Source organism: Condylura cristata, unplaced genomic scaffold (assembly GCF_000260355.1).
Source record: "Condylura cristata isolate star-nosed mole 26May11 unplaced genomic scaffold, ConCri1.0 scaffold00017, whole genome shotgun sequence".
Classification (NCBI taxonomy): Eukaryota; Metazoa; Chordata; class Mammalia; order Eulipotyphla; family Talpidae; genus Condylura; species Condylura cristata.
In genome coordinates, this window is record NW_004567118.1 from 36,296,101 (window position 1) to 36,318,984 (window position 22,884).

Consider the following 22,884-nt stretch of genomic DNA (forward strand, 5'->3'; position numbering starts at 1 on the left):
ACAGCAAGTTAAAACAGGGCAGAAGCTATCAACTGGGCTCTGAGAATGGGTCCCCTTGAGACTCAGCTAGGAGTTGTCTTGCTGACACAGTAACGCCTGGCCCCCAGCCTGTCTCTGCACTCCATCGACATCCTGGACTCCAGACCCAAAAGATGAAGTTGTCCACAGGAAACTACCTGGGTGAACTAAAGGAGGCCCAGCCCTCGCCTCCACTTGTCTCTCACCCAGTTCACTTTTAGCCCAGGTGTTACCACCTACAGGGATGCTTGTGTCCAAAGTCGGGACTGACCCTCAGCTTCCTGTTCTTCACCCAGCTACACATAAGTCCCAACTCTCTCTCCAGGACCGCTGGAAACCTGCTTCATTTTGCCCCTGTTGTTGTGCCCCAGGTGAGACCTGCGTGATGCCAAGGACCCCCTTAATGGCCTCCTCTGACACCCTGGCCTCCGTCTTCTCGCAACCCCAGCTTTGGGATGCAGCCGCCAGGGTAATTTTTGTAAAACACCAGAGCCCCTGCTTAAAACTTGGCTTTCCAGGCCAGAAGACCAGTGCTTCACCGTTCATTTCACCCGCCTCTTTTGGGTCCCACCTAGCTCAATGTCACTACCGCTGGAAAGCCTTCCCAACAGCTCTAACCCCCGCCCAGCCCCACCCCACCGACCTTGGTCTTGCCCTGCAGGCTCTTGATCGCCGCCTCGGCGCAGAGATAGAAAGCCCCTATGCACTGGGCTTCCAAACGAGACGAGTCGAGCAGCGGCACGAGGTGCTGCAGGTCGTCGGGACCGCGGCCCTGGCTTGTGTCGCTGGCGTCCACCAGGCAGCGGGCGAATCGGCCGGGGTCCAGCGAGGCGACCAGCGGCTCCACGAGTGCCAGCGTCCCCGAGCGCTCCACCTCGCGTTCCACCTCCTTGTTGGTGGCCAGCACTGCCACCGCGAGGCAGGCATGCAGCCGCAGCAGCTCGTCCTCTTTGGAGAAGGCGAGCGGGAAGAGCCACTCGGCGGCGCGCTTCTCCACCATACGCCGCTGCGCCGCCTGACCTCCGTGGAGCGCGCAGTTGGCCAGCGCCAGCGCACAGTGGCGAAGCAGCGCCGGGTCCGTGCGGCGGCACCAGAACAGCACCGCGTCCAGGCCACCGGCTGCCACCAGCCGCTGGCAGGTCTCCTCCGAGTGCTTGAACATGTGCTCCAAGATACCTGCTACGCTCCGCGCCAGCTCCACTGGCTCGCGCTCCTTCGCCAGGTTCAGGATCACGCCCAGACCGATGCGCGCCACTCGGTCCCTAGAAAGAGAAAGTGGGAAGGGTCGGTGGAGTTGCTTTGACTTGGGAACCTGGGTTTGCCCCTGGGGGTGACTTCCTGGTCATCCACCCACTGTGGGGCCCTGGGACTCACTAGTGTTATAAGACATGGGGAGAGCTGCATGCCCCCCAACCTTCACCTCCTGCCCCGGAGAACCCGACATCTCTCATTTTCAGGGTACTCGTCCTGGCCACACCTCCTTTTTCCCCTACCCAACCCTCCAAGCTATATCTTAGTTCTGGAGCAGATGCCCGGGGTCCTGGTTTCTTTGTCATTTTCTGGCTTCTCTGCTGTTATCTTTCTCTCTTCTCATAAATAGGATACAAAGAATACCTTACCTCATTGCATTATTATGAGGACTAATGTGATAATCCGCATAAAGTGCTTGACACAGTGCCAGGCCCACAGAAAGACTCAATAAGTGTTAACTTCTTATTGTGAAGTGTCCCTTGAGAACCCTGCCTCTTCATGTTGCATCATGACTGAGGTGTAGTTATTCCTCACTCAACAGAACTTTATTGAGGACTTACTGAGTCCTAGGCACAAGGGGCTGAGATGAAACAGTAACTAAGAATAATTGGTCTTTATGCCAGTTAACATGGAGAGAAACAATAAGCAAGTAAATAATGAACAAGGGCCTCCCTGGTGGTGCAGGGAGTAAAGTCTCAGCACTATCGAGCTATGAGCAACCATTGCAGCACGAGATCAATCCCCAGGCTGGGATTGAACCCAGGCACATGGCACAGCAGACCTCTCCTGTCTCCTCACTGCTTCCCTCAGCAGTGTATTTCAGTAGATTCACCTGTTCTGCTATTGTCTCTGGTGAATCCTCTTATGCCCACACCTCTGGCCTATGTCCCTATTCTTGTATGCCTAAATAAATAAAAATAAGTCTCTAAAAAACTTAAGTAATGAATTAACAAGATAACAGTGATCTCACCATGATGATAACAAAACCAGGGTGATGTAATGGATAGCAAAACCAGGGCATGCCTGGGTGGAGGGATAAGACTGCTGAGCTAAACTTCCAGAGCCCTCTGCTTGCAAGTGTCTGGGAGAAGAGCACAATGGGGGGAGAACAAGGACAAAGTCCTGAGGGATGATGACCATGGCATATTTGAAGAATGGAAAGCCAAAAACAAAACAAAACAAAACACAGTAATGAAAACGAAGACCTGCGATACATACAGTATCTAAAGCCAACCCACAAGGGAAAAAAAATCAAAAGAAATTTATATGTAAGTTATACAAATAAATATGCAAGCCAAGCCAACAAGAGAAAGGCAGTGAATCTACTAGAAAACAGGCAGAGAACATACACTAGCAATTTTAAAAGAGGAAATCCAAATGTTAGCAAGCAAATAATAAGGGGCTCTGACTCATTCGTAATCAGAGAAATGAAAAATTAAGCTATCACTTAAGACTAGATGGAAAAAAAAAACAGAAGCTGGGAAATACAGAAAGTGGGTGGGAAGAGGGCTGTGAACTCCCTGGACACCATGGGTAAAGGTAGAGACTGGGAGCAGGTTGGATAAGTGGGCGCATTCCCTAAACCAGATACATTCCCTAAACCAGAAATTAAGGATTTGGGGCTCACAGCCCAGAGAGACTGTCACAGACCCAGAGGGCATGGACAAGGTCTTTTGCATAAGTGCTGTTTGTGGTGAGGAAGTAGGCACAGTTCAGGGTCAATCCAGGGAGCGTGGAGAGGGAGCTAAGTGCCCACGTGGAGGACTGCGGAGCACATAGCTGCGCACAAGACAACATAGTAACATGAAGGATACTGAGACATGATGCTGAGTGGGGAAAAATAAGAAGTGCTATGTAAATAGCACCATTTGTGTAAATTAAAAACACATACAGACAACGTAAGAATATGGATTTTTCCCCATGAAAAGATTTTCCCCATCACTTGTTATTAGGCAAATGGCAACCAAAACCTTCACCTGTTAGAATGAACTATTATATAAAAGACGAAAGACGAAAGCAACAGTGTTGGCGGGGATGTGGAAAAGAAGAAACCTTTGTACAATAAGGGTAGGAATGTAAACAGGTACGGCTGCTATGAAAGTCAATATGGAGATTCCACAAGGATTAAGAATAGAAATATCACATAATTCAGCTATTCTGCTTTGGGTATTTATCCAAAAAATGTGAAGATACTAATTAGAAAAGATATTAACACCCTTATGTTCACTGCAGCTCTGTTTACAGCTTAAGTATCCATCAGTGGATGAATGAATAAAGAAAATATAGAATATGCACACAAACACATACATAATGGAATACTGTTCATGTATTTTTGTTGATGTTGTTGCCATTTGCAGCAACGTGAATGAACTTTGAGGGGATTATGCTAAGTGAAATGAGTCTTAGAGAGGAAGGCAGATCCTGTGATTTCATTTATATGTAGTCTATACAGAACAAAGACAACAAGTACAGACTTTTAGATACAGAGACAGGCTGATGGTTACCAGAGGGGACAAACAGGGAGATAAGGTGGTTGAAATGTGTAAAGGGGTCAGTTGCACAGGGATGGATGAAACTACTCTTCTCATGGTGATTATGAGATAGTGTATACAGGTATCCAATTATAATGCTATATCTCTGAAATGTATGTTATAAACCAGTGTTATTTCAATAAAATTTATTTTAAAAATATTTTGGGCCCTTCCTGGTGGTACAATCGGTTAAGGCACAGCACTAAGAAGCTATCTGTAGCCACTGCAACACTTCGAAAAGCTAGCCAACTGGGCCAGCTTTCAGACACTTCCAGCTTGGAATGCAACCCCCGTTCTCCTGCCTAATGTTCCCACCATATTTTTTTACTTAGTCCTATAGATAACTGTTCAGTGTATTTGTGTATCTTAAATTTCTTTAAAGATTTATTTATTTATGCATACAGAACTGGAGTAAAGGCCAGAGATGCAGGGTGGTGAGAGGATTCACCAGAGACAGAGTGGGGAGCAGAACAGGCAGATGGATTGAAATACACTGCTGAGGGGAGCAGCAGGCGAGAGAGGAGAGGCCTGCGGTGCCATGTGGGTCAGCTCCCTGGCTGGGGAATGAACTGCAGTGGCTGTGGCTAGCTTCATAGTACTGAGCTTTAACCCACTGCACCACCAGAGAGGGCCCATTTGAACTTTATTTTGATGGCAAATGAGAAGTCCTTGAAAGGAAGGGGGATAACCTGGTCATGGATGAGTTTTAGAAAATTCATACTGGCTGCTGTGGAGAGGACAGGTCCAAAGGAGAGAGCGTGGAGGCCCACAGAGCAGACAGGAGATTTGCTGTGCTCCAGGCAGAGACAGAAGGGTCCTCCATAGGTGACATTACTTTCAAAGTCTTAAGAGACTCAGTCAGCCATGGAGTTCTTGCCCGGAGAGCACCACAATGACCACAGTGCTTGTGACTTTGTGTCCACTGTAGGTTCCTGTAAGCCCAGAACATGGTAGAAGACCAGCTTAACAGTGCAGGGCTGATCACTGAGCATTTCTGCAGCCCAAGAATAAATGGGTCCTAATTATCCAATCAGGTGGTCAACACTGCAGTTGTTCTTTTTATCAACAAGAAAGCCAAAGTTTGGGCCCTCCATGGTGGCAAAGCGGGCACAGCACTAAGAAGCTAAAGCCACTTCAGCATGATCCCTGCCCCAGAGGTGATCCACATGGAACAGAAGACCTCTCCTGACCTCCCCGCCCCCTGCTGCTAACCTCAGCAGTGTACTTCCTTCATCTGCCTGTTCTGCTCCCTGCTCTGTCTCTGGTGAATCCTCTCATTCTCACATCTCTGCCTGTACCTCAGTTCTGTATGCATAAATAAATAAATCTTTTTTAAAAAAAGCCAAAGTTCAGAGAGGTAACATGAATGCCCAGGGTAACATAGCTGGTGAGAAGCATGGCTAGGATATGAACTCACATCTATCTATCTCTGTAGCTCAAGATTCTTCATCTGTACTTGGTGTTTCCAAAATAATCTGACTACATATATATGTGCATATACATATATATGTGTATACATATACATATATATACATACACACATATGTATATCGGTACAAGCATGTATATATGATGCACACATTACAAAACTACAGTAATAAAAACAGCACAGGGTTGGAATAGAAACAGGAACACAGGTCAGTGAAATAGAATTGAGAGCCCAGAAACAAAACCACACATAAATAAATGTACAACTTTATGATAAAGAAACAAAGACCATGCAATGGAGAAAGGTACGTTTCCTTAATAAATGGTGCTGGGAAAATTGGAAAACCATCTTACATCATATACTAAAATTAACTCAAAGTGAATTAACCCTGAAATCATAAAATACATAGAATAAAACATAGATGGTAAGCTTTTTGACATCAGCCTTAGTGATGTATTTGTGGATTCATCTCCAACAGCAAGGGAAACAATATATAAACAAACTGAACTAGATCCAACTAAAAAGCTTCTGCACAGAGAAAGTGACCATCATTAGAATAAAAGGACAGCATAATGAATTAGAGAAGATATTTTATATATCAGACAGGAAGTGAATAATTAAAATGTATGAACAGCTCAATGTATTGAGCTGTACACTAGTTAAATTGTACAGCTCAACAACAAAACAACATTCAAGCAAGGACCTAAATAGGCATTTCACCAAAGAAGACATATAGGTGACAGCAGACACATAAAAAGATCCATATTGTTTATCACGATAACTGGACAAATGCACACACACACAGAGGAATACTACTATTCAGCCATAAAAAGGATGAAATCTTGCCATTTGCAATAATGTGGATGGACCTTAAGTGGACTATACAAGTGAAATAAGTCAGGTGGAGACAGATAAATGAATGTGATTTCACTCATTTGTGGAATATAAAGAAACAAAGCAAATGAACAACAACAAAAAAAAAACAACAACAAAACCCAAACCCTTGTATTCTGACAACAGAATGGTGGTTACCAGAGAGGAAGAGGTAGACGGTAGAACAGATAGAGGGGGATGATTGGTTGGCGGATGTTGACTGGATATTTAGGGGTGGGTGTATTGTAATCTATATAGTTGTTGAGGTAGAAAATGTACACCTCAAACTTACATAGTGTTGTGATATACTACCATAAAAAATAAATGCGTATATGTGAAAATGCGTGTGTATGAATAGACTCTTTAGGAGGACATACAAGAGATTTGTTTCAGTGGTCTGCTTCCTGTGAGGGGGTCTGGGTAAGAAGAACTTCTTAAATGTGTATCATTTTTTCAATGCCTTTTAACCTTTTGAATTTATGTGCCATAGATTTACGGTTTTAAACTCTGTCCTCTTATCACTGTGAATTCTTGGGAAAGCCATTTAACTTCTCTGAGTTAAAACCATTTAACCCCACTATGGCCCCCTCATGAGGCTGGACTGTGAATTTAGAGATGTAAACCTCACTAGGTGGTGCGTGCTGCAGCATCTGGGGAAGTGGGGGGCAGTAAGCAAGGCAAAAGGATGGGTGCATTGACAAGAACTTTAAGAAAAGGTTAGTTGTGGGAGGAAGTAAATGGTTTCATAAACAAATTCTCAGCGTGTTGCCTCCTTTCTCTTCTCTTCAGCCTGAAGTCTATGGTGGATGAGGGCACTGCCTTAGGAAGACTAAAGCTCAAGACCAGGCACACCTGGCTCTGTCCTTGGTGCTGAAGTGATGACAGCATCAACCCTTTGTTCTTGGGACCAGGGATACTAATTGGTGTGATTCCTCTTTCAGTAATTCTGAGCCAGGCGAGGATTATTTTCAAACTTGAAAACATCAGTGCAATCTCCATCATGCATCCCACCTCTTTCTAGGGTGCTATCTGCCAGCCCCAGCAGTTCTAGTGTTGGGTGCATCATCTCATACACCAGACCTACAGAGTAGACATTTTACTCCCTTACTGGGCCCATCACATCCAGTGAGCCCACTCTGCTGATCTCCAAATATACAGTCCATTCTCATCAAAGCACCTGATTAAATGGGAGATGGGAGATGTGCTGACCAAACAGAACCCCAACTTGGTTCTCCCAACTTTAATTGCTTCATTCATGCATTTCTAACAGTCATATTACTTCCACCATCCACAAGGTTATTTTTACTTTTTGTAAATGACAGAGAAAGTGCCTCTCATCTACTACTATTACACTTATGATGAGCTGCACAAACTAAAAGGAACCCTTCCCAAACTCTTCTCAACCCGAGGGACCAGAAAGTCAACACGAGACTGGAGTATGACAGGCCGATCTGCAGAATGAGGTAACATGCCTGGCCTGTTACATCAACCAAAACAAGAAGGAAGGAAACAGGATGTTGATTCAGATGCGGATTGAAGGAGAAATGCAAACCTGGGTTAGCATTTCAGACTTGGGGAGAGGAAAGAGGAACTCTGCAACCCATTTTCTGAGCATTGCGCTCCTTTCCTCTCTGACCAAGAGGGGAAGGAAGCGAGCAGGTGGCACAGAAGGGCATCCAGAGGTGTGGGGAGGAAGGCTGTGGGACTGGGTGTGGGGCATTGGTGATAAGAATCCCACCTCCATCCTCAGAACCAGGGACAGATACCCATCCTATGACTCCCTTTCTCTCCTTGACTCATTCCTCACCCCACTAGCCCCGGGAATGCACCAGTAGTTTGCTTTGTGACTCCGGGGCAAGACACTAAACTTTCCCAAGCATCATTTTTGTCATTTGTGAAATGGACCCCCTGCTCCCCAAAGGGGTGTAGAGCAGGTATTTGGCGAGGAGAGGAATGAAAGGCACAGTGAGAGGCACACGGGGGACCCAGGCATTCCAAAGCCCTTACTGACCCCACCTGGCGTTGTCCCCCCAGTCCCGCACCCTCACCGGTTCTCAGCCACCAGGATCTGCTCCAGCAAGCGAGCGGCCTGCACTCGCGTCTCCAGCTCCGGCGCCTGCAGCAGCTGCAGTAGCAGGTCGAGGCCGCCATCCAGGCGGATAGCGTCGCACAGACCTTGGGCTACCTCGCGGCCCACGGCCGGCAGTAGCCAAGCTTCTTCCACCAGATGAAAGACCTCGGTCAGGCCGGCGCCCACGGCCCGCGCGTCGCCCGCCTGCTTCAGCGCTGACAGTGCCTGCTGCAGCTCTGGCAGTGAGCGCTCCAGGGCGCCCTGCACCTCGGTGCCTACCCCGGGCGACACCTCGTGGGGCCCACGGCCGCCTGCGGCCCACCACGGGCACGGACCACCGCTCCGGTCCGGCCCGGGCACCGTTAATCGCTCGGCGCCAGGCCGTGGGTCTGACATTGCGAAGAAGCGGCACAGCTTGTAGGCGGAGAGGAGAAGCGTCAGGACCATCGGCGCGGGGCTGCGGGGGGCATCCCCAGCCTGGAGAGGCGGGGCCAGGCGCAGCGACCCGCACCTTGGGGAAAGGGGAGCTAGAGAAGGACCGGTGTGGGGGTGGGGTGTAAAGGAGAAGCAGGAGGGACGGAGAGGAAGCTATCAGGCAACGGAGCCCGCCAGAAGTTTGGGGGAGGGAAGGCAGGATCTGGGGCCGAGCGGTAGGTGAAGGGGTTAATGGTCAGAAGCAGGGTGTGGGCTGGAAGGGAGAGGCAGGAGGTGAGACCAGATGCCAGCCGCTCTAGGCGGCAGCAAGCAGAACAAAGGCAGGCGAGAGCTGCGGATCCGCGGGAGGAGAGACGCTTTGCAGCAGCCCCGCCCGCGAAAAGCCCGGGACCGTGTCCCGACGCGCGTCCCAGGGTCTCGCGGGGCTCCGCCCCTACCGCCTGCGCAGCGCCACCCTCAGCCACGCCCAAACAAACAGGCCCAACTTTTCTGCCCGCCTCGCGTCGCGGAGAGCCGCTCCATGCCCTGGGAGGCGGTGGATCCAGAGCACTTCTTCTGTTTTTCCGGAACACTGGGGGAGCAGTGTGTCCTGAACAATCCTAATAAAGGTTTTGTACAATTCTTACGTCCCCCCCTTTAAAAAAATTTATTAATAATAATAATAATGAACAGCTATATACCAGAGATATTTTGTGGAGGTGGAGGGGGGAATGGGATCAAAAGCAGTGGGGGGAGGGAAATACACTGGACTATGGTGATGGCACATGGGTGATTTGGTGATGGGAAGCCCACAGGGATTACAACTGAGATGAAAACATGTACACACACACCCACAAATGCACAAAATGATGTAAAAATAAACCATTATATTATTCAAAAAATATTTATTTATTTATTCATACAAGAGCGGGGACACAGGACAGAGTTGGGGGTGAGGAGAGATCTCACCAGAGACACAAGTGGGGAGCAGCACAGATTGACTGACTGAAATACACTGCTGAAGGGAGCAGGGGGCAGGTCAGAGGAGGTCTGCCATGTGGGTCACCTCTCAGGCTGGGGATCGAACTTATGCTGCAGTGGCCTCAGAGAGCTTCATTGTGCTGCGCTTCAACCAGCTGCACCACCAGGGAGGGCTCACTTAAGGCCCCTTTTATGCCTCTCAGTTGTCTTACAACATGCCTAGAGGCAGCCAAATCTACTGAGACCCATAGAGAAGAGATTTCCCAAAGTCACTAACACTCTCCTCTGGTTACAGAAGGGGAAAAGTCAGCTGGAAACGCTGAGGAGCACTTCCTCAAGGTGGTGGGTGGGCTTCAGAGGTCTGCGGACTCTCGAGAGTGAGCATGAAAACCGGGCATTTTCTGGGCAGAGTGATCCTATTTCACTTACTTCTCATGGAGAGTCCAAAAATATGGGGAACTAGTCCACTCTTTACTGATAGGGAGACTGAGCATGGATACAGGGAGTGAGTGACCTGCCCAGGAGCAGAGACTCAGCAATCAAAGCCAGTCCAAAGAGTTAAGTCACCATTTTCCTATACTGTAAAAACCAGTTTAGGAAAATCTATATATCCAAGAGAAGAACCCAGAAACAAACCTTTATTCTGTAGTGAATAAAAAGAAAAAACTTCTCCATGTACTTACCAGCTCTCACCCTTTTTATCTCTCTCCCTTCCACTGCCCTAAATACACAATGGATGGGTGGAATGTACCAGATCAATAGATCATGGATCAATAATCATTTACAGAGAATGAAGTTGGGGATACTCCAGGCACTGGGCATTTTATCTGCTTGAGCTCTTGTAATCTTTCAACATCCTATTAGATAGGTATTATTAGTCTCATTTTACTAACAAGAAAACTAAGGTGGGTAAAGCAGTTTTCCCAAGGCCACACAGCCCACTTGAGTGGCAGAGTTGGCCTTCTATCTGTCCTCCAACCCCACAGTGCTAGTCCGTTACCGAGGTGACCCTGAGCTTGGCAAGGATCCTATTTGCAGCTCTCCCAGGCCCTGAGTTCCAGGAATGTGACCCCTGGCGGCTGCAGCCTCTGGGGTCGGGGTCCTGGGGACTGGGACAGAGGTTGAGCAAACAGAGCAATAGAAAAGGCAGCTCCACTTCTCTCTTCCTCTCCCTCTCTCCCTCTCCCTTCTTCCTTAGGCATCAGAACAGAGACAGAAGAGCCCAGCTTGCCTGGCTCTCAGCTGGAGACCACACCATGACACCGTCAAGGCCTCTTCTGATGCTGGCCTCTCTGGCGTGGGTTGTTCTGGCCGACCAAGGTGCAGGAGGGTATCGGTGGCCTTTCAGGCCAATGTAGGATGGGCGTGGGTGGCCTGGGCTTGGCTGTATTGACTGACACCCCCTCCCCGCAGAGTCATGCAAGGGCCGCTGTATTGAGGGCTTCAATGCGAACAAGAAGTGTCAGTGTGACGAGCTCTGCTCTTACTACCAGAGCTGCTGTGCTGACTACCATGTGGAGTGCAAGCCCCAAGGTGCGTTCAGAATGGCTGGGTGGGTTTGGGTTCCTTCTGCAGCCGGAGACTCACCACCACCCACTCTACCTTGCAGTAACTCGTGGGGATGTATTCACTCTGCCAGAAGATGAGTACGGGACCGTTGACTATCTCGACACCAAAGACAACACCAGCATTCAAGAGCCACCAATGACCCCTGTCTTGGACTCTAACCCCCAGATCCAGCCTCAGGGGGCCTCTGAGCTAGAGGTCCCAAAACCTGAGTCAGGGGTCCTAGGGCCCGAGATAACTGAGCAAGGTACCACCGATTTCCCAGCAGAGGAGGAGCTGTGTAATGGGAAACCCTTTGACGCCTTCACTGATCTCAAGAATGGTTCCCTGTTTGCCTTCCGAGGTGACTGCAGGGGCAGATCTTTGGGTGGGGGATGTACCCCAGGAACATCCCCTCCTCACAGCATCCCACTTTAGGGAAGTACTGCTATGAGCTGGATGAAAAGGCAGTGAGGCCTGGCTACCCCAAGCTTATCAAAGACGTCTGGGGCATCGAGGGCCCCATTGATGCTGCCTTCACCCGCATCAACTGCCAGGGGAAGACCTACCTCTTCAAGGTGCCGGGCCCAGGGGTTGTGGGTCAGGGTCGAGGGCAATTGTGCCCAGGCCCAGGGTGGGCAAGAAACCTGGGTCCGAGCCTGTGGTGTGTGGCTGGGCCTCTTAGAGAATAGGGAAGTCCCAGGCTCCAGGTCCTGGGTGACAAGCCGGTAGCTGGGGACAGGTTGCGTCGGAGAGGAACCCCACCTCTGTGCCTGGCCAGCCGTGTCCTCACTCCTCTTCTTCTCCCATACCCCTTAGGGTAGTCAGTATTGGCGTTTTGAGGATGGTGTCCTGGACCCCGACTACCCCCGCAACATCTCTGAAGGCTTCAGCGGCATTCCGGACAATGTGGACGCAGCCTTGGCCCTCCCAGCACATAGCTACAGCGGCCAGGAGCGGGCCTACTTCTTCAAGGGTACTCGGGCTGAGGCGTGGGGGGAGGAACGAGCAGGTGGAGCTGTCTCAGTTTTTCTTCTACACTTCACCTGGGACAGGCTTAATATTCTTTCACTGCTCCTCCCGTACCAGGAGCTCCTAACTTCAACAGCTTCTGGGCTTTCCAGTCCTGTTCATGTGCACTCCCCTGATGCCACCTGCCCTACTCCTCAGGGGAAATGTACTGGGAGTACAAGTTCCAGCAGCAGCCCAGTCAGGAAGAGTGTGACAGCAGCTCCTTGTCGGCCGTGTTTGCACACTTCGCCCAGATGCAGCGGGGCAGCTGGGAGAGCATCTTCGAGCTTCTCTTCTGGGGCAGACCCTTTGGTATGGACGGAGCCCTCAAGAGGCCTGGGGTTGTGGGGTACGGGTAAGGCTGGGCTGACTGGAAGAGGTTATGGCGATGGAATACCAAACAGAAGCTGTTTGCTCAGGTCAGACTTTGCTTCTGTTGACTTTTGTGAGGAACTCTCTCCACCTTGGACTTTGCTTAGTGTAACCAGCAGCAGGAGGGGCTGGGGTGAGAAGGTGGAGGAAGGCCAGGGGAAAGAGAACTGAACAGTCAGAAGGCCATAATGCTAGGCTCTGCCACAGGCTTGCTGTGTGACCTTGGGCAAGGCACAGTCCACCAATGAGCACCAAATAAACCCTAAAAGCCCTGCTGGGGGCAGGGTCCAGGCCCTCAAGGCCTGCCATTAACCTTTTGCCTACCACAGGTGGTGCTGGAGAGCCCCAGTTCATCAGTCAGGACTGGCATGGGGTGCCAGGGCAAGTGGATGCCGCCATGGCTGGCCGTATTTACATTGCCGGTTCAGCACCCCGTTCCTCCTGGGCCAAAACGTCCAAGTCTAAGCGTCGAAACCGTAAACGCTACCGCTCACGGGGAGGGCGCACCCGTAGCCACAGCCAGAACCACAACCGGCCTTCCCGGTCAGCCTGGCTGTCTTGGTTCTCCAGTGAGGAGAGTGACTTGGGAACCTTCAACTACGACTACGACATGGACTGGCTAGTACCTGCTACCTGTGAGCCCATCCAGAGTGTCTACTTCTTCTCAGAAGGTGGGAGCCCCTGCCCTCTCTGTGTTTGGTCTCAGGAAGGTCTTCCCTGCTGTGCCTGGTCCTTATGGGCTGACATAGGCCTTGGGTGGTGACTCCAGAAAGTCAGGCCACGAGTCGTGAGCCGCATCACGCACATTCCTTTCCCTTTCCAGGAGATACCCAGGTGTCTTTCTCTGGAAAGGAGTGGCCGGGCCAGGCTGCCTCTCACATGTTCTCCCCTGACCTCTCTTCCAGACAAGTACTATCGAGTCAACCTTCGCACACGGCATGTGGACACTGTGAACCCTCCTTACCCACGCTCCATCGCCCAATACTGGCTGGGCTGCCCAGAGCCTGACCACAAGTAGGAGTCTAAGCTTATACAACTAGACCCTCCACTGTTCCTTCCCCAGCCTCCTCCTCGGAGCCCAATAAACATCTTTTGACTCTTAGTTTAAGGCTTTTTTTCTCAGCTGTAGACAGGTAAGAGGGAGGGATCTGCCTTGGTAAAGGCAGGGAGTCTTGGCTGTGAGGATGGCCTGGGAGAGAGGACAGAAAAGCAGTTGCCTGTGTCCAGTCCATGTTGGGCTCAGGCCCTCTCTGTGAACCAGAAGGGTAGTGATCTGGTGAAGGCCTGGTGAGCGTGAGCCTGCACATGTGCTTAGCAGCCCCAATAACCCACCAGTAGCTAAGCAGGAGTCTGAACCCTCCTGATAACTGCGGTCACCAAGCCTCCCCCCACACCAGCTTGCCTTGCCTCTCAGAGTTGACTATAGTCTTGGAAGAGAAGGGGCAGGAAGTGGTAAGCTTCAGGCTCAGCTTTTCTGTGCATTCTGAGACTGATATATTTAGCTCAGACACCTGAGTGTCTCTTGAGGGAACTGGTCACTGTGTTGCCCAAACTCACCCCTAGGATGGGTCATTTTTTGAAGTCTCTGTCTTGGGTTTAGGGTGGAGGTGAGGCTGAGTTAGGAGAGATGGGGAAGGATTGGCAGGAAATTCAAATGTACCCACTACACTTAGAAAAGTGACCCAAAATTTCCAAGGACAAGCATGCTATAAAAACAAAAACATCTTTCTTAGGGCCCCTCAATTATACCTGTTCGCTTCCTCTGGCTTTGGGATGCCAATCTGGGCTCTTGGGGGACCAAGAAGTAAGGATTAGACAGGAAAAGCTCTGAAGCAGACCTGAGAGGGATCTGGTGGTGAATTCTGTTCCCCAGCCATTATGAGCAGGGGGTTTCACCTCATCTGCTGCCCGCCACTCATCCCCTGTCCAATGTCATGGGCCTGGACCTCACTTGTACAGGACTCTGCCCACGCTCTGCTGAGGCAGCCAGCACCAGGAGGCTGAGGGATCCTGAAGCACTAGGAGCACTGGAGAGAAAAATCTCTTGCTTCCAGGAAGGAGCCCTGATAAGATTTTCATAAGTACAGGATTTCAGACAGACTGCCAGGTTGTGGTTGGAGGAAGGGGTTGGGACCAACTACCTTTGTGAGTTCCTGGACAAGGGACCACAAAACTTTTGTCCCACTCTAACTCCCCCCCCGGGACTTCCCTGCCCACTTTGAGTTGGACTTTAAGCCTGGACCCTCCTGGAGATGGGCCCGCCACCTCAAGCAGGATAAAACCTCACCTCACATGGGTGGGCCTAGTGTGGCCACAGCCTTGCCATGGCCCTCTGGCTCAAGCTGCCTGTCCCATGGCCACACCTGTGCATGCGTCTCCAACAGGTGATGTGATGGGCAAAAGTGGGCAGGGAACTTGTGAGTAATAATGGTTGGAGAGGGTTGGGGCGAAGAGGGCTTTGAGATTGGAATGGAGCTCTTTCAGGGGTCCTAGCATATTTCCCACCCTGAACTGAAAGCCACACCAGTGGGTTAGTTCCCCACTGGAGAAAGCAGGTCACCTTCAGCAGCGAGCAGCTGCTGGAACTGGAGTGGGTGTTTGCTGCATGGCCCTACCCAGACTTGGCATTTGTGAGCACCTGGCCCAGGTCACCTGCCTGCCCCAGGCCAGGACACCGGTGAGCTTTGATGGCTCCCTTCCTTCCACCCCCCTACCCCACCCCCGCTCAGGGTGGGGGTATTCTCACAAAGCTAACTTTAGGGCTCAACCCAGTTCCTACTCTTTGGATTCCTGCCTCCAGGCTGTTTCCTTGTGCCTGGTGGAGGGGATGCTGGAACCAGATGTCTTCATTCCAGTGATTCCAGAATCTCTGGGCCAAGTGAATCCGGCCTCAACCTTGGGCCCAGGTCCAAAGGGGTGGGCAAGGGACGAAGCTGCAGCCCCTGGGGACTGGCTGGAGCTTCAGGGCTCTATCTTTCCTCAGCGCTAGCTACTCCCCAGACCTCACTGAGCTGTGTGTCTGACCTCATCTACGTGTCAGCCACGGTCACCAATCTTGACCGCTCCAACTCTAGGCCCAGAATGTGCAAGGCCCTTACTGTGGCTCCTCTAACCCACCCTGTACCTTCTATTAATGAGCCCGTAACAATTCCCACCCCACCCCCTTTTATACAAGGATAGTCTCTAGTGGGACATCCAGCTCCGGGATCCCTCCCTTCCATTGCCCTCCAGGCAGGTTGGGGTTTGGCTCCTGCTTCCCAGCACCCTGCCCCTCCTGGAATGTATGTCCCTCATTTCTGCAGGAGTTACTTTCAGATGAGGTAGGGGGCTGTTTTCCAACTTTCTAGCTAGACCTGGTCATTAATTCTCCTTTAAAGGTGAATTGGCAGCTGCCTGGTCTTCAGGTCCTTTAGACATTTAGATACTGCTAAGTCAGCTAGGAGAGACCTGTTCCTAGTTGTGGACAATTAGCGGCAAACACTTCTACTCCCAGGGCTCCCTCTCCTGATCTCCTACCAGCTGAACGAATGACTCATCACCATGCCTCTGAAGAGGAATTGCTATTAAAGTAATAAAGTTGAAATAGGAGCCCAGGGTTTAAGATTATTTAATTTTTATAAAGACCAAATTGGCAGCCCTCTGACTTGGGGCTATGGAGATAATACAACAGGTTTAGGATGGAGTCAGGTGTGTGTGTAGGAGCACCAGGTTTTGACATCTCCATCCTCTGTACTACCACCTAATCTCCAAATAAAACCCAAACTCTCACCTTAATCTGGATTGTCATTGGTGTAAATAATGGAGGTGAGGGCCATTTGCTTTTGAAATATAGTGCCATCACTTAATCTCTAAATAGGGCTAGGTGATTCTCCAGAATCTGGAGATTCTGGGTGGGAGGCATTACCCAGGCCTCTGCCAGGAATGGTTAGAGGGCCAGTACATTAAAGGAATTAGGGATCTGGCTGGCAGACCTGGGGAGCGGGAGCCTACTTCAGGAGCTGTTTTATTTCAGAAAACCAGGCAGTTTGCAACTAGTGTGCACTGGATTTGCAACTAGGGTTTGCAACTCTCTGAAAGTTTATGAGCCTGAAAAATTGCAAGTAATATTTGTCCTCTGGAAATGAGAATAATGCGAGGGAAGGACTCCACATGGTGTATGACGTGAGGTAAAAGCCTTCAATAAATACTCCCCCTTCTCCCTTGGAAGCATGGATCCAGATTGCATGGAGAAAGCACGGCATGAAGAGACTGAGGAAGTGGATGAGAGAAGACACTTCTGTGCAGACAACTGGAGAGCAGGCCATTGGTTTCCTGTTTCTAACTCTGCCCTTGCAGATGGACACCAGCTCGCACAAAGGCCATTTTTCCTTTGGCAGGAATTGGGTATTCTATCTCTCTAGCCCCAGATGTTAGCACAGTGCTTGACTCAAACACCAACTCGTAGCAAGGGCTCAATGTCACAGAAGCCTGTTGGCTTTTGAGTAGGAGGCTGGGATCAGGTCAAACCCGTGCAGTGACAGTGGTGTGTGTGTGTGTGGAAGAACCCCAATCTCAGCATGAGGAACGATACCCTGGATCAGCAGCTGTTTGAGGAAGCCTGCTCTTTACCTAAAAATTGGGAGTCTTCCAACATAAATCCAGCTGCACGGGGGACATGAAGGCTCAAGGGTATGTGGGTACACAACACAGTTTAAGCACAAGGAAGTACTGCCAGGAATCATAACTAAGCTTAAGTGTAGCTTTTTAATCAACCTTCAATAGTCTGGGTCCCCTGCAATTTTTTCCCCCAGTTAAATTTTTTTGCCAACTAACAATAAAAATCCTATTTCTCAGCCAAGTGATCTATGGTAGAATAGAAGAGCCTAAATCTTTCCGCTCGCTCATGTGGAATATTGCCCTGAGAGGCTGGTACTTGTGATATTATCAAGATGAAACTGGCAAGCATTGTAGAGGAAATGTCTTTTGAGCCAATGAATATGTGATTTCTAAGAATGGAAGAGTAACACAGAAAATTCATATAGGAAATAAACAGAAAGATAAAGTCTTTCATTAGGAGAAGATTCTGAACAGTTCTCAGAAACATGAAAATGTTTGGGTGTTTGACTTGTCACAAGATGAAATAAGTATACGTCAGATACAATAAATATTTATTGGATAAATAACTAATGTTGATCATCATTTCTAAGTACCTATACAGATTTTATCATTGTACCACTAATCAAGGTTCTTAGGAGTTTAACAATTCAGAGACTTCAAGACTATCTAGAATGTTTTGTCTCCATTTAACAGAGAAAGGACAACAGTTGGTCATTTGATCTCTCTCGGCCTATTTTGCCTTCTGGAAAAGGGGTCTAAAGCCATTTTCTTTTCCAACCTTCAGGATTAATATGAAGACCAAAAGCAAATGTGTAAAACAGTTCATCATGAATATTTACATACTGTTTTTCATACACTCACAAGCACAAATTAAGAATCCACATAAAATATCCTGTGTTAGGTTTACGATTAACAATATGTGCCCATAATCGTCATGTATATGCTATGGATATACATGTGCATGTTTATTCATAGCCATATACAGTTCTATATATTGTTAAATCTCCAAACAGTCCTTGGCTAAAAGAATGTCTCCCTTTACTGAGCCAATCCACAGGGGGCATATTCTCCTCACAAACTAGGGGTTTACAATGAAAAGCAGATGTTTTGCCTCCTAAATTGTTTTCACTTTTGGAAACCAAACAAAGGGTGATGAGAAGATCGGAGAGCTGCTAAGTGACAGCATAGGCAGAAGCACAAAGAAATCAGGAAACGACAAATGACAGGAAGAGGAGGAATACAGAAGCTAAGATTTTAAAAAGGTAGCTGCCCTACTTCTAATTCCACCATCCTGTCTTTTACTTGGTCTCTTACGTGGCATCCTCTGACTGGGTGTCCTTTTCTAACACAAAGGATAGAGGATTTCCTTCTGCTTTCCTGGAAGCTTCTGATCTTAGTTACAGGTCCACATCAAGGATGTGTGGAATGAGGATGACAATCCATTTGTGCACCTGGCCAAGTTCAAGGCAGTTTGGTCTTCTTCTGGGAAGGTCTGCATACTAATTACACCCAGTGGAGTAAAACCCAGCACAGTAGTGCCCAGAATGAACTGGGGAGGCAGATGGGCACCAAGTTCCAGAGGTACTGACAAGAATAACAGTAACAAGACCAGTTATTTTCTGTTGTCGTCTGGGTTTCCTCTTGCTGGTTCCCCATACTCCAAAAGGCAGAGGCTGGGCTTTCCTGCAGGAATTACAGGTGGCTGGCTGACTAACCAGAGACTGATGGGTTCACTGAGTCAGTGATTGCAGCTAGGAGCCAGGAGCTCCCCAACATCCTCTCCAGTCTCTGATGATGAAATACCAGTTAAAGCTCTCCCAACTCTCCTTCCATCGCCTGCACCATGACATACAGCTCGGCCAGACCCACCACAGAGGCGACGATCAGTGCAGCCAGTATCCGCTGCAGAGGGGAAGAACCATATTTAGAGGATGCAGGCCAGCATCCAGTCTGTAGACCCTAAAACCTCTAATATGGATGGAGAAACCACCAATCCAGGTCACAAGGGGTGGGAAAGAAGGAAAAAAGGGAAGAGGATCTGGAGTCTCCTGAGTGTTGGGAAGTTCAAATGATGCTCGTATTTACTGTACACAGTTAACATGCATTGCCACACTAATACCTCCCCACACAGGGCACCCTGCCTACTCACCGAGGCCATTTCTGTGAAGACATATTGGCTTCCAAGGTAAGTACAGACGAAGGCTGCTGCCACAGTAACAATGAAGTTGAAGATGGTGATGACCAGAGCCTTCACTGACCTCACTTTAGGGAGGAGCCCAGGGAAGAAACCTTTAGGTCAGATCCTCAAGAGGCCCTCTTGGCTCATCTCCTTTACCCCCAGACTCCTCATATTGATAGGGTTTCCTCAAACACCAAACTTGAATAGTCCAGCTTATACCCAAAATACTAAGGTGAGAAGGAGAACCAAACTGACCCATCCCGGAGAGAGGCCTTAGCAGGCTGATTCTAGTACCTCACCTTGTTTTCCCAGGTCACTGAGAGTTCCACCATGCCGTGAGTCCTGGAGAAAAAGATAAAACACACGCTTTCAGAATACAAGCTGCAGAGGCTGTCAAGAGTATTCTTTTGTCAGTCTGGGCTCAGTGCTCTTTATTCCCCAACACATTAACCCTGCCTTCACTATGAATTCTTTTGTCTGCAGATCAGCTGAGTTCTTTTCTGGGCTACACATTAGGCATTTCATAAAAGGACTTAGGCTCCCAGTACCTATCTATCCCTTTTCTGTCCCAGGGCAGGAGCATGTTGCAGATTACTAGGGCCCCGAGAAGAAAGGCTTCAAAGATCATTCCCATGTCTATAACTTTCAAGGACCAACTGCCATCTGAGCCCAGAGTTTCAGTGAATCAGCTGGTAATTCTATTCGGTTTGTAGGAAGCACAGGGCTTCCATGGTCCCTGAAGAGTATACAAATCAAGTTTCTATATTTCTTCCTTTGTACTTCTTTTCAGTTAAGGGTCCCGCTTTTAGGGGCTACTCAGTCTATTACTGAAGAGCAGGCACTTACCTGACAGGTGACATTGCGGGTGATCCGTTTATATTCCTCATTGGCCAGCTGTATTTTAATCTTCTCTAGTCGGGCAACTAGCTCTGGGTTCTGAGGCAGAAATGAGAATGATATTAGGAAGTATGTCTGAATCATTGGTTTCCTGGGACAAAAGAACTGCTCAGGAGCTGGGAAACCCATGACCCAGTTCTGCCTCCACTGCTAAGGGGACAGTTGGTTTTTGTATTTAAGGGAGCTGTTCCAGTTTTCCATGGGAGAACAAAATCTGAATCCCACATCCCAGCTCCCAAGGATTTAAAAGGCAGATCTCTGAGCCTAAAGGTTGATTCATAAATTTCAATGTATTTCAAATACAGTATGAGAGTATTATCCAGAAAAGTTCAGCCAACACCCAGTATCACAAATGTATCCCTTACATACCCGAGGAGGCTTTACAACCTCTGGGAGATAGATTTCACTGCCCTCTAGGAGCTCATGAAGGTACAGGGTAGAATCTGGAAGAAAATATTTCCAAAAACATAAGGATACAGAGAACTGAGGCTGAATGATTAAGATCAGAAAATGGGCTAGTCCTTCCATTCCTGAATCAGTTAATCTCCAGGAACACTTTTTTTTTAAAAAAAATATTTATTTATTCATATAGAACTGGGGTACAGGCCAGAGGTGCAGGGGCAGTGAGAGAATTCACCAGAGACAGAGCAGGGAGCAGAACAGGCAGATCGAGAAAGTACACTGCTGAGGGGAGCATTGGGTGGGTCAGGAGAGGTCTGCCACACCATGTGGATCACCTCCTGGGGCACAGCGGGGATAGAACTCATGCTGAGGTGGCTTTTGCTTCTTAGTGCTGTGCTTTAACCCGCTGTGCCACCTGGAGGGCCCAGGAATACTTTTAATTAGGAGGACTCTAGGAAAATTCCACAGCTGCATAGCTGCATAGCTGACTTCAATTGTCAGCTTTTAATTATCCTGCCCATCTCACACCTGCCACATGGTGTGGCAGACCTCTCCTGACCCACCCAATGCTCCCCTCAGCAGTGTACTTTCTCGATCTGCCTGTTCTGCTCCCTGCTCTGTCTCTGGTGAATTCTCTCACTGCCCCTGTACCTCTGGCCTGTACCCCAGTTCTATATGAATAAATAAATATTTTTTTAAGATTTATTTATTTATTCATATAGAACTGGGGTACAGGCCAGAGATGCGGAGGGTGAGAGGATTCACCAGAGACAGAGTGGGGTGCAGAACAGGCAGATCGACGAAGTACACTGCTGAGGCGAGCAGCGGGCGGGTCAGGAGAGGTCTGCCACGCCATGTGGTCTCCTCCCGGGGCAGGCGGGAATCGAACTCATGCGGAAGTGGCTTAAGCTTCTCAGTGCAGTGCTTTAACCCACTGCGCCACCAGGGAGGGCCATAAATAAATATTTTTTTTTTTTAAAAAAAAGTGTTCCTGGACATTAACTGACATAAGTCACTTACTTTTGCCTTTTACTTGTCTCCTCTGTGGCCAAAACAGAACTGTCCTAAACAGCATTCAGTCATACTGTTATTGAATATTCAGAAGACACTGACTAGACCATCTTTTTCTAAGTTTTTTTTTCTTAATTTAAAGATTTATTTATTTATGCATACAGAACTGGGGTACAGGCCAGAGGTGTAGGGGTGGTGAAAGGATTCACCAGAGACAGAGAGGGAAGCAGAACAGGCCGACTGACAATGTACACTGCTGAGGGGAGCAACAAGCAGGTCAGGAGAGGTCTGCTGCGCCATGTGGGTCACCTCCAGGGATCAAACTCATGTGGAAGTGGCTTTAGCTTCTTAGTGCTGTGCTTTAACCCACTGCTCCACCAGGGAGGGACTTTAGGCATTTTTAAATTTCAATAATCGAATACTTTGCTCTTTGCACTTCTGGCTAGACTATGTTAATTCTGGGGAAAAAAATCTTACTCGCCAGTTTATTCTATCCCTTCTCTTTACAATGAAGGGAACTGAGGCTAAAAGGAAGAGAAATGAAGTACAAAGGGAATTTGTAGGAAATACAAACTCAGATGCTATTCCCAGTTCAGATCTTTCAACAGTTTTTCTATTATCCGTATTCCCAAAAAAAGTAGATTTGACGATTTTGGGGTGGAAAAAAAATCCAGATTTTCAAAAAGGGTTAAGTTTATGATGCTAAATTCATGTCTAACGTGGCTTAAAAGAAACGAATCTGTGAGGTAGTTCTGGGTTAGAACTTGGGAGTTCTTCAGGGCCCTGGTGGGCTACGTAGGTCTGCAAGTGACTAAAGAGCGCAGAGATTGCATAGGTAATTTGTTATTCACGTGGAATTCCCACGGAAGTTGGAAGGACATAGGTTGTCCTTCGGTTTATGCGGTGACTACTGGATTGGCTAGGTGACCGTCAGCGGAGGAAGGAGAATGATGGCTATTCCCCTCAGAAAGATGCTAAATTAGCTGGCAAAATGCAGGTGACTCCGAAGTGGAGGCTGGAGCTCACCCCTTTCTCTCAGGTACTGGTGCAGTTCCCGGATCAGGCGGAAGGAAACCAGGTGTGCGGGGCCACTGGCGTTATCACCGTCCTTGCACTTCTCCCCCAGCGCGGCTTCAAGCTCTGCCCGCAGTTTCGGGGGTAGCTGCTCCAGCTCCAGCTCCCCACCGGGGAGCACAGCGCGCCGTAGCCGCTCACCAGCAAGCAAGTAAGACGCCATATCTCAGCCAAGCTACGGTCAGGTGACCGCGCACTGGACTTCCGTCGGCCGTGCGCCGGAAGTAGC

At 48.9% G+C, this 22,884-nt stretch overlaps 3 protein-coding genes across 3 annotated transcripts in view; 1 reads left to right on the top strand and 2 right to left on the bottom strand.

Moving 5' to 3' along the window:
- Positions 1-9,000, bottom strand: part of SARM1 (sterile alpha and TIR motif containing 1) — a 24,401-nt gene extending 15,401 nt beyond the window's left edge. The window contains exons 1-2 of the mRNA XM_004684868.2: positions 8,151-9,000; positions 662-1,280 (exon numbers count right to left, since the gene is read on the bottom strand). Coding sequence (XP_004684925.1) covers positions 662-1,280; positions 8,151-8,620 — 1,089 coding nt within the window. The 5' untranslated portion in view covers positions 8,621-9,000. The remainder of the gene's footprint in view (positions 1-661; positions 1,281-8,150) is intronic.
- Positions 9,001-10,824: 1,824 nt separating this feature from the next.
- Positions 10,825-13,550, top strand: VTN (vitronectin). Its single transcript, XM_004685152.2, has 8 exons — positions 10,825-10,888; positions 10,982-11,101; positions 11,178-11,477; positions 11,552-11,691; positions 11,933-12,089; positions 12,284-12,436; positions 12,826-13,167; positions 13,402-13,550. The coding sequence occupies exons 1-8, from the start codon at positions 10,825-10,827 to the stop codon at positions 13,512-13,514; spliced, it is 1,389 nt and encodes a 462-aa protein (XP_004685209.1). The 3' UTR covers positions 13,515-13,550.
- A 4,076-nt stretch (positions 13,551-17,626) lies between these two features.
- Positions 17,627-22,842, bottom strand: TMEM199 (transmembrane protein 199). Its single transcript, XM_004684867.2, has 6 exons — positions 22,608-22,842; positions 20,538-20,611; positions 20,118-20,207; positions 19,571-19,613; positions 19,242-19,354; positions 17,627-18,994 (listed from the first exon to the last, which is right to left on the bottom strand). The coding sequence occupies exons 1-6, from the start codon at positions 22,816-22,818 to the stop codon at positions 18,899-18,901; spliced, it is 627 nt and encodes a 208-aa protein (XP_004684924.1). The 5' UTR covers positions 22,819-22,842; the 3' UTR covers positions 17,627-18,898.
- Between the last annotated feature and the right edge of the window lie 42 nt (positions 22,843-22,884).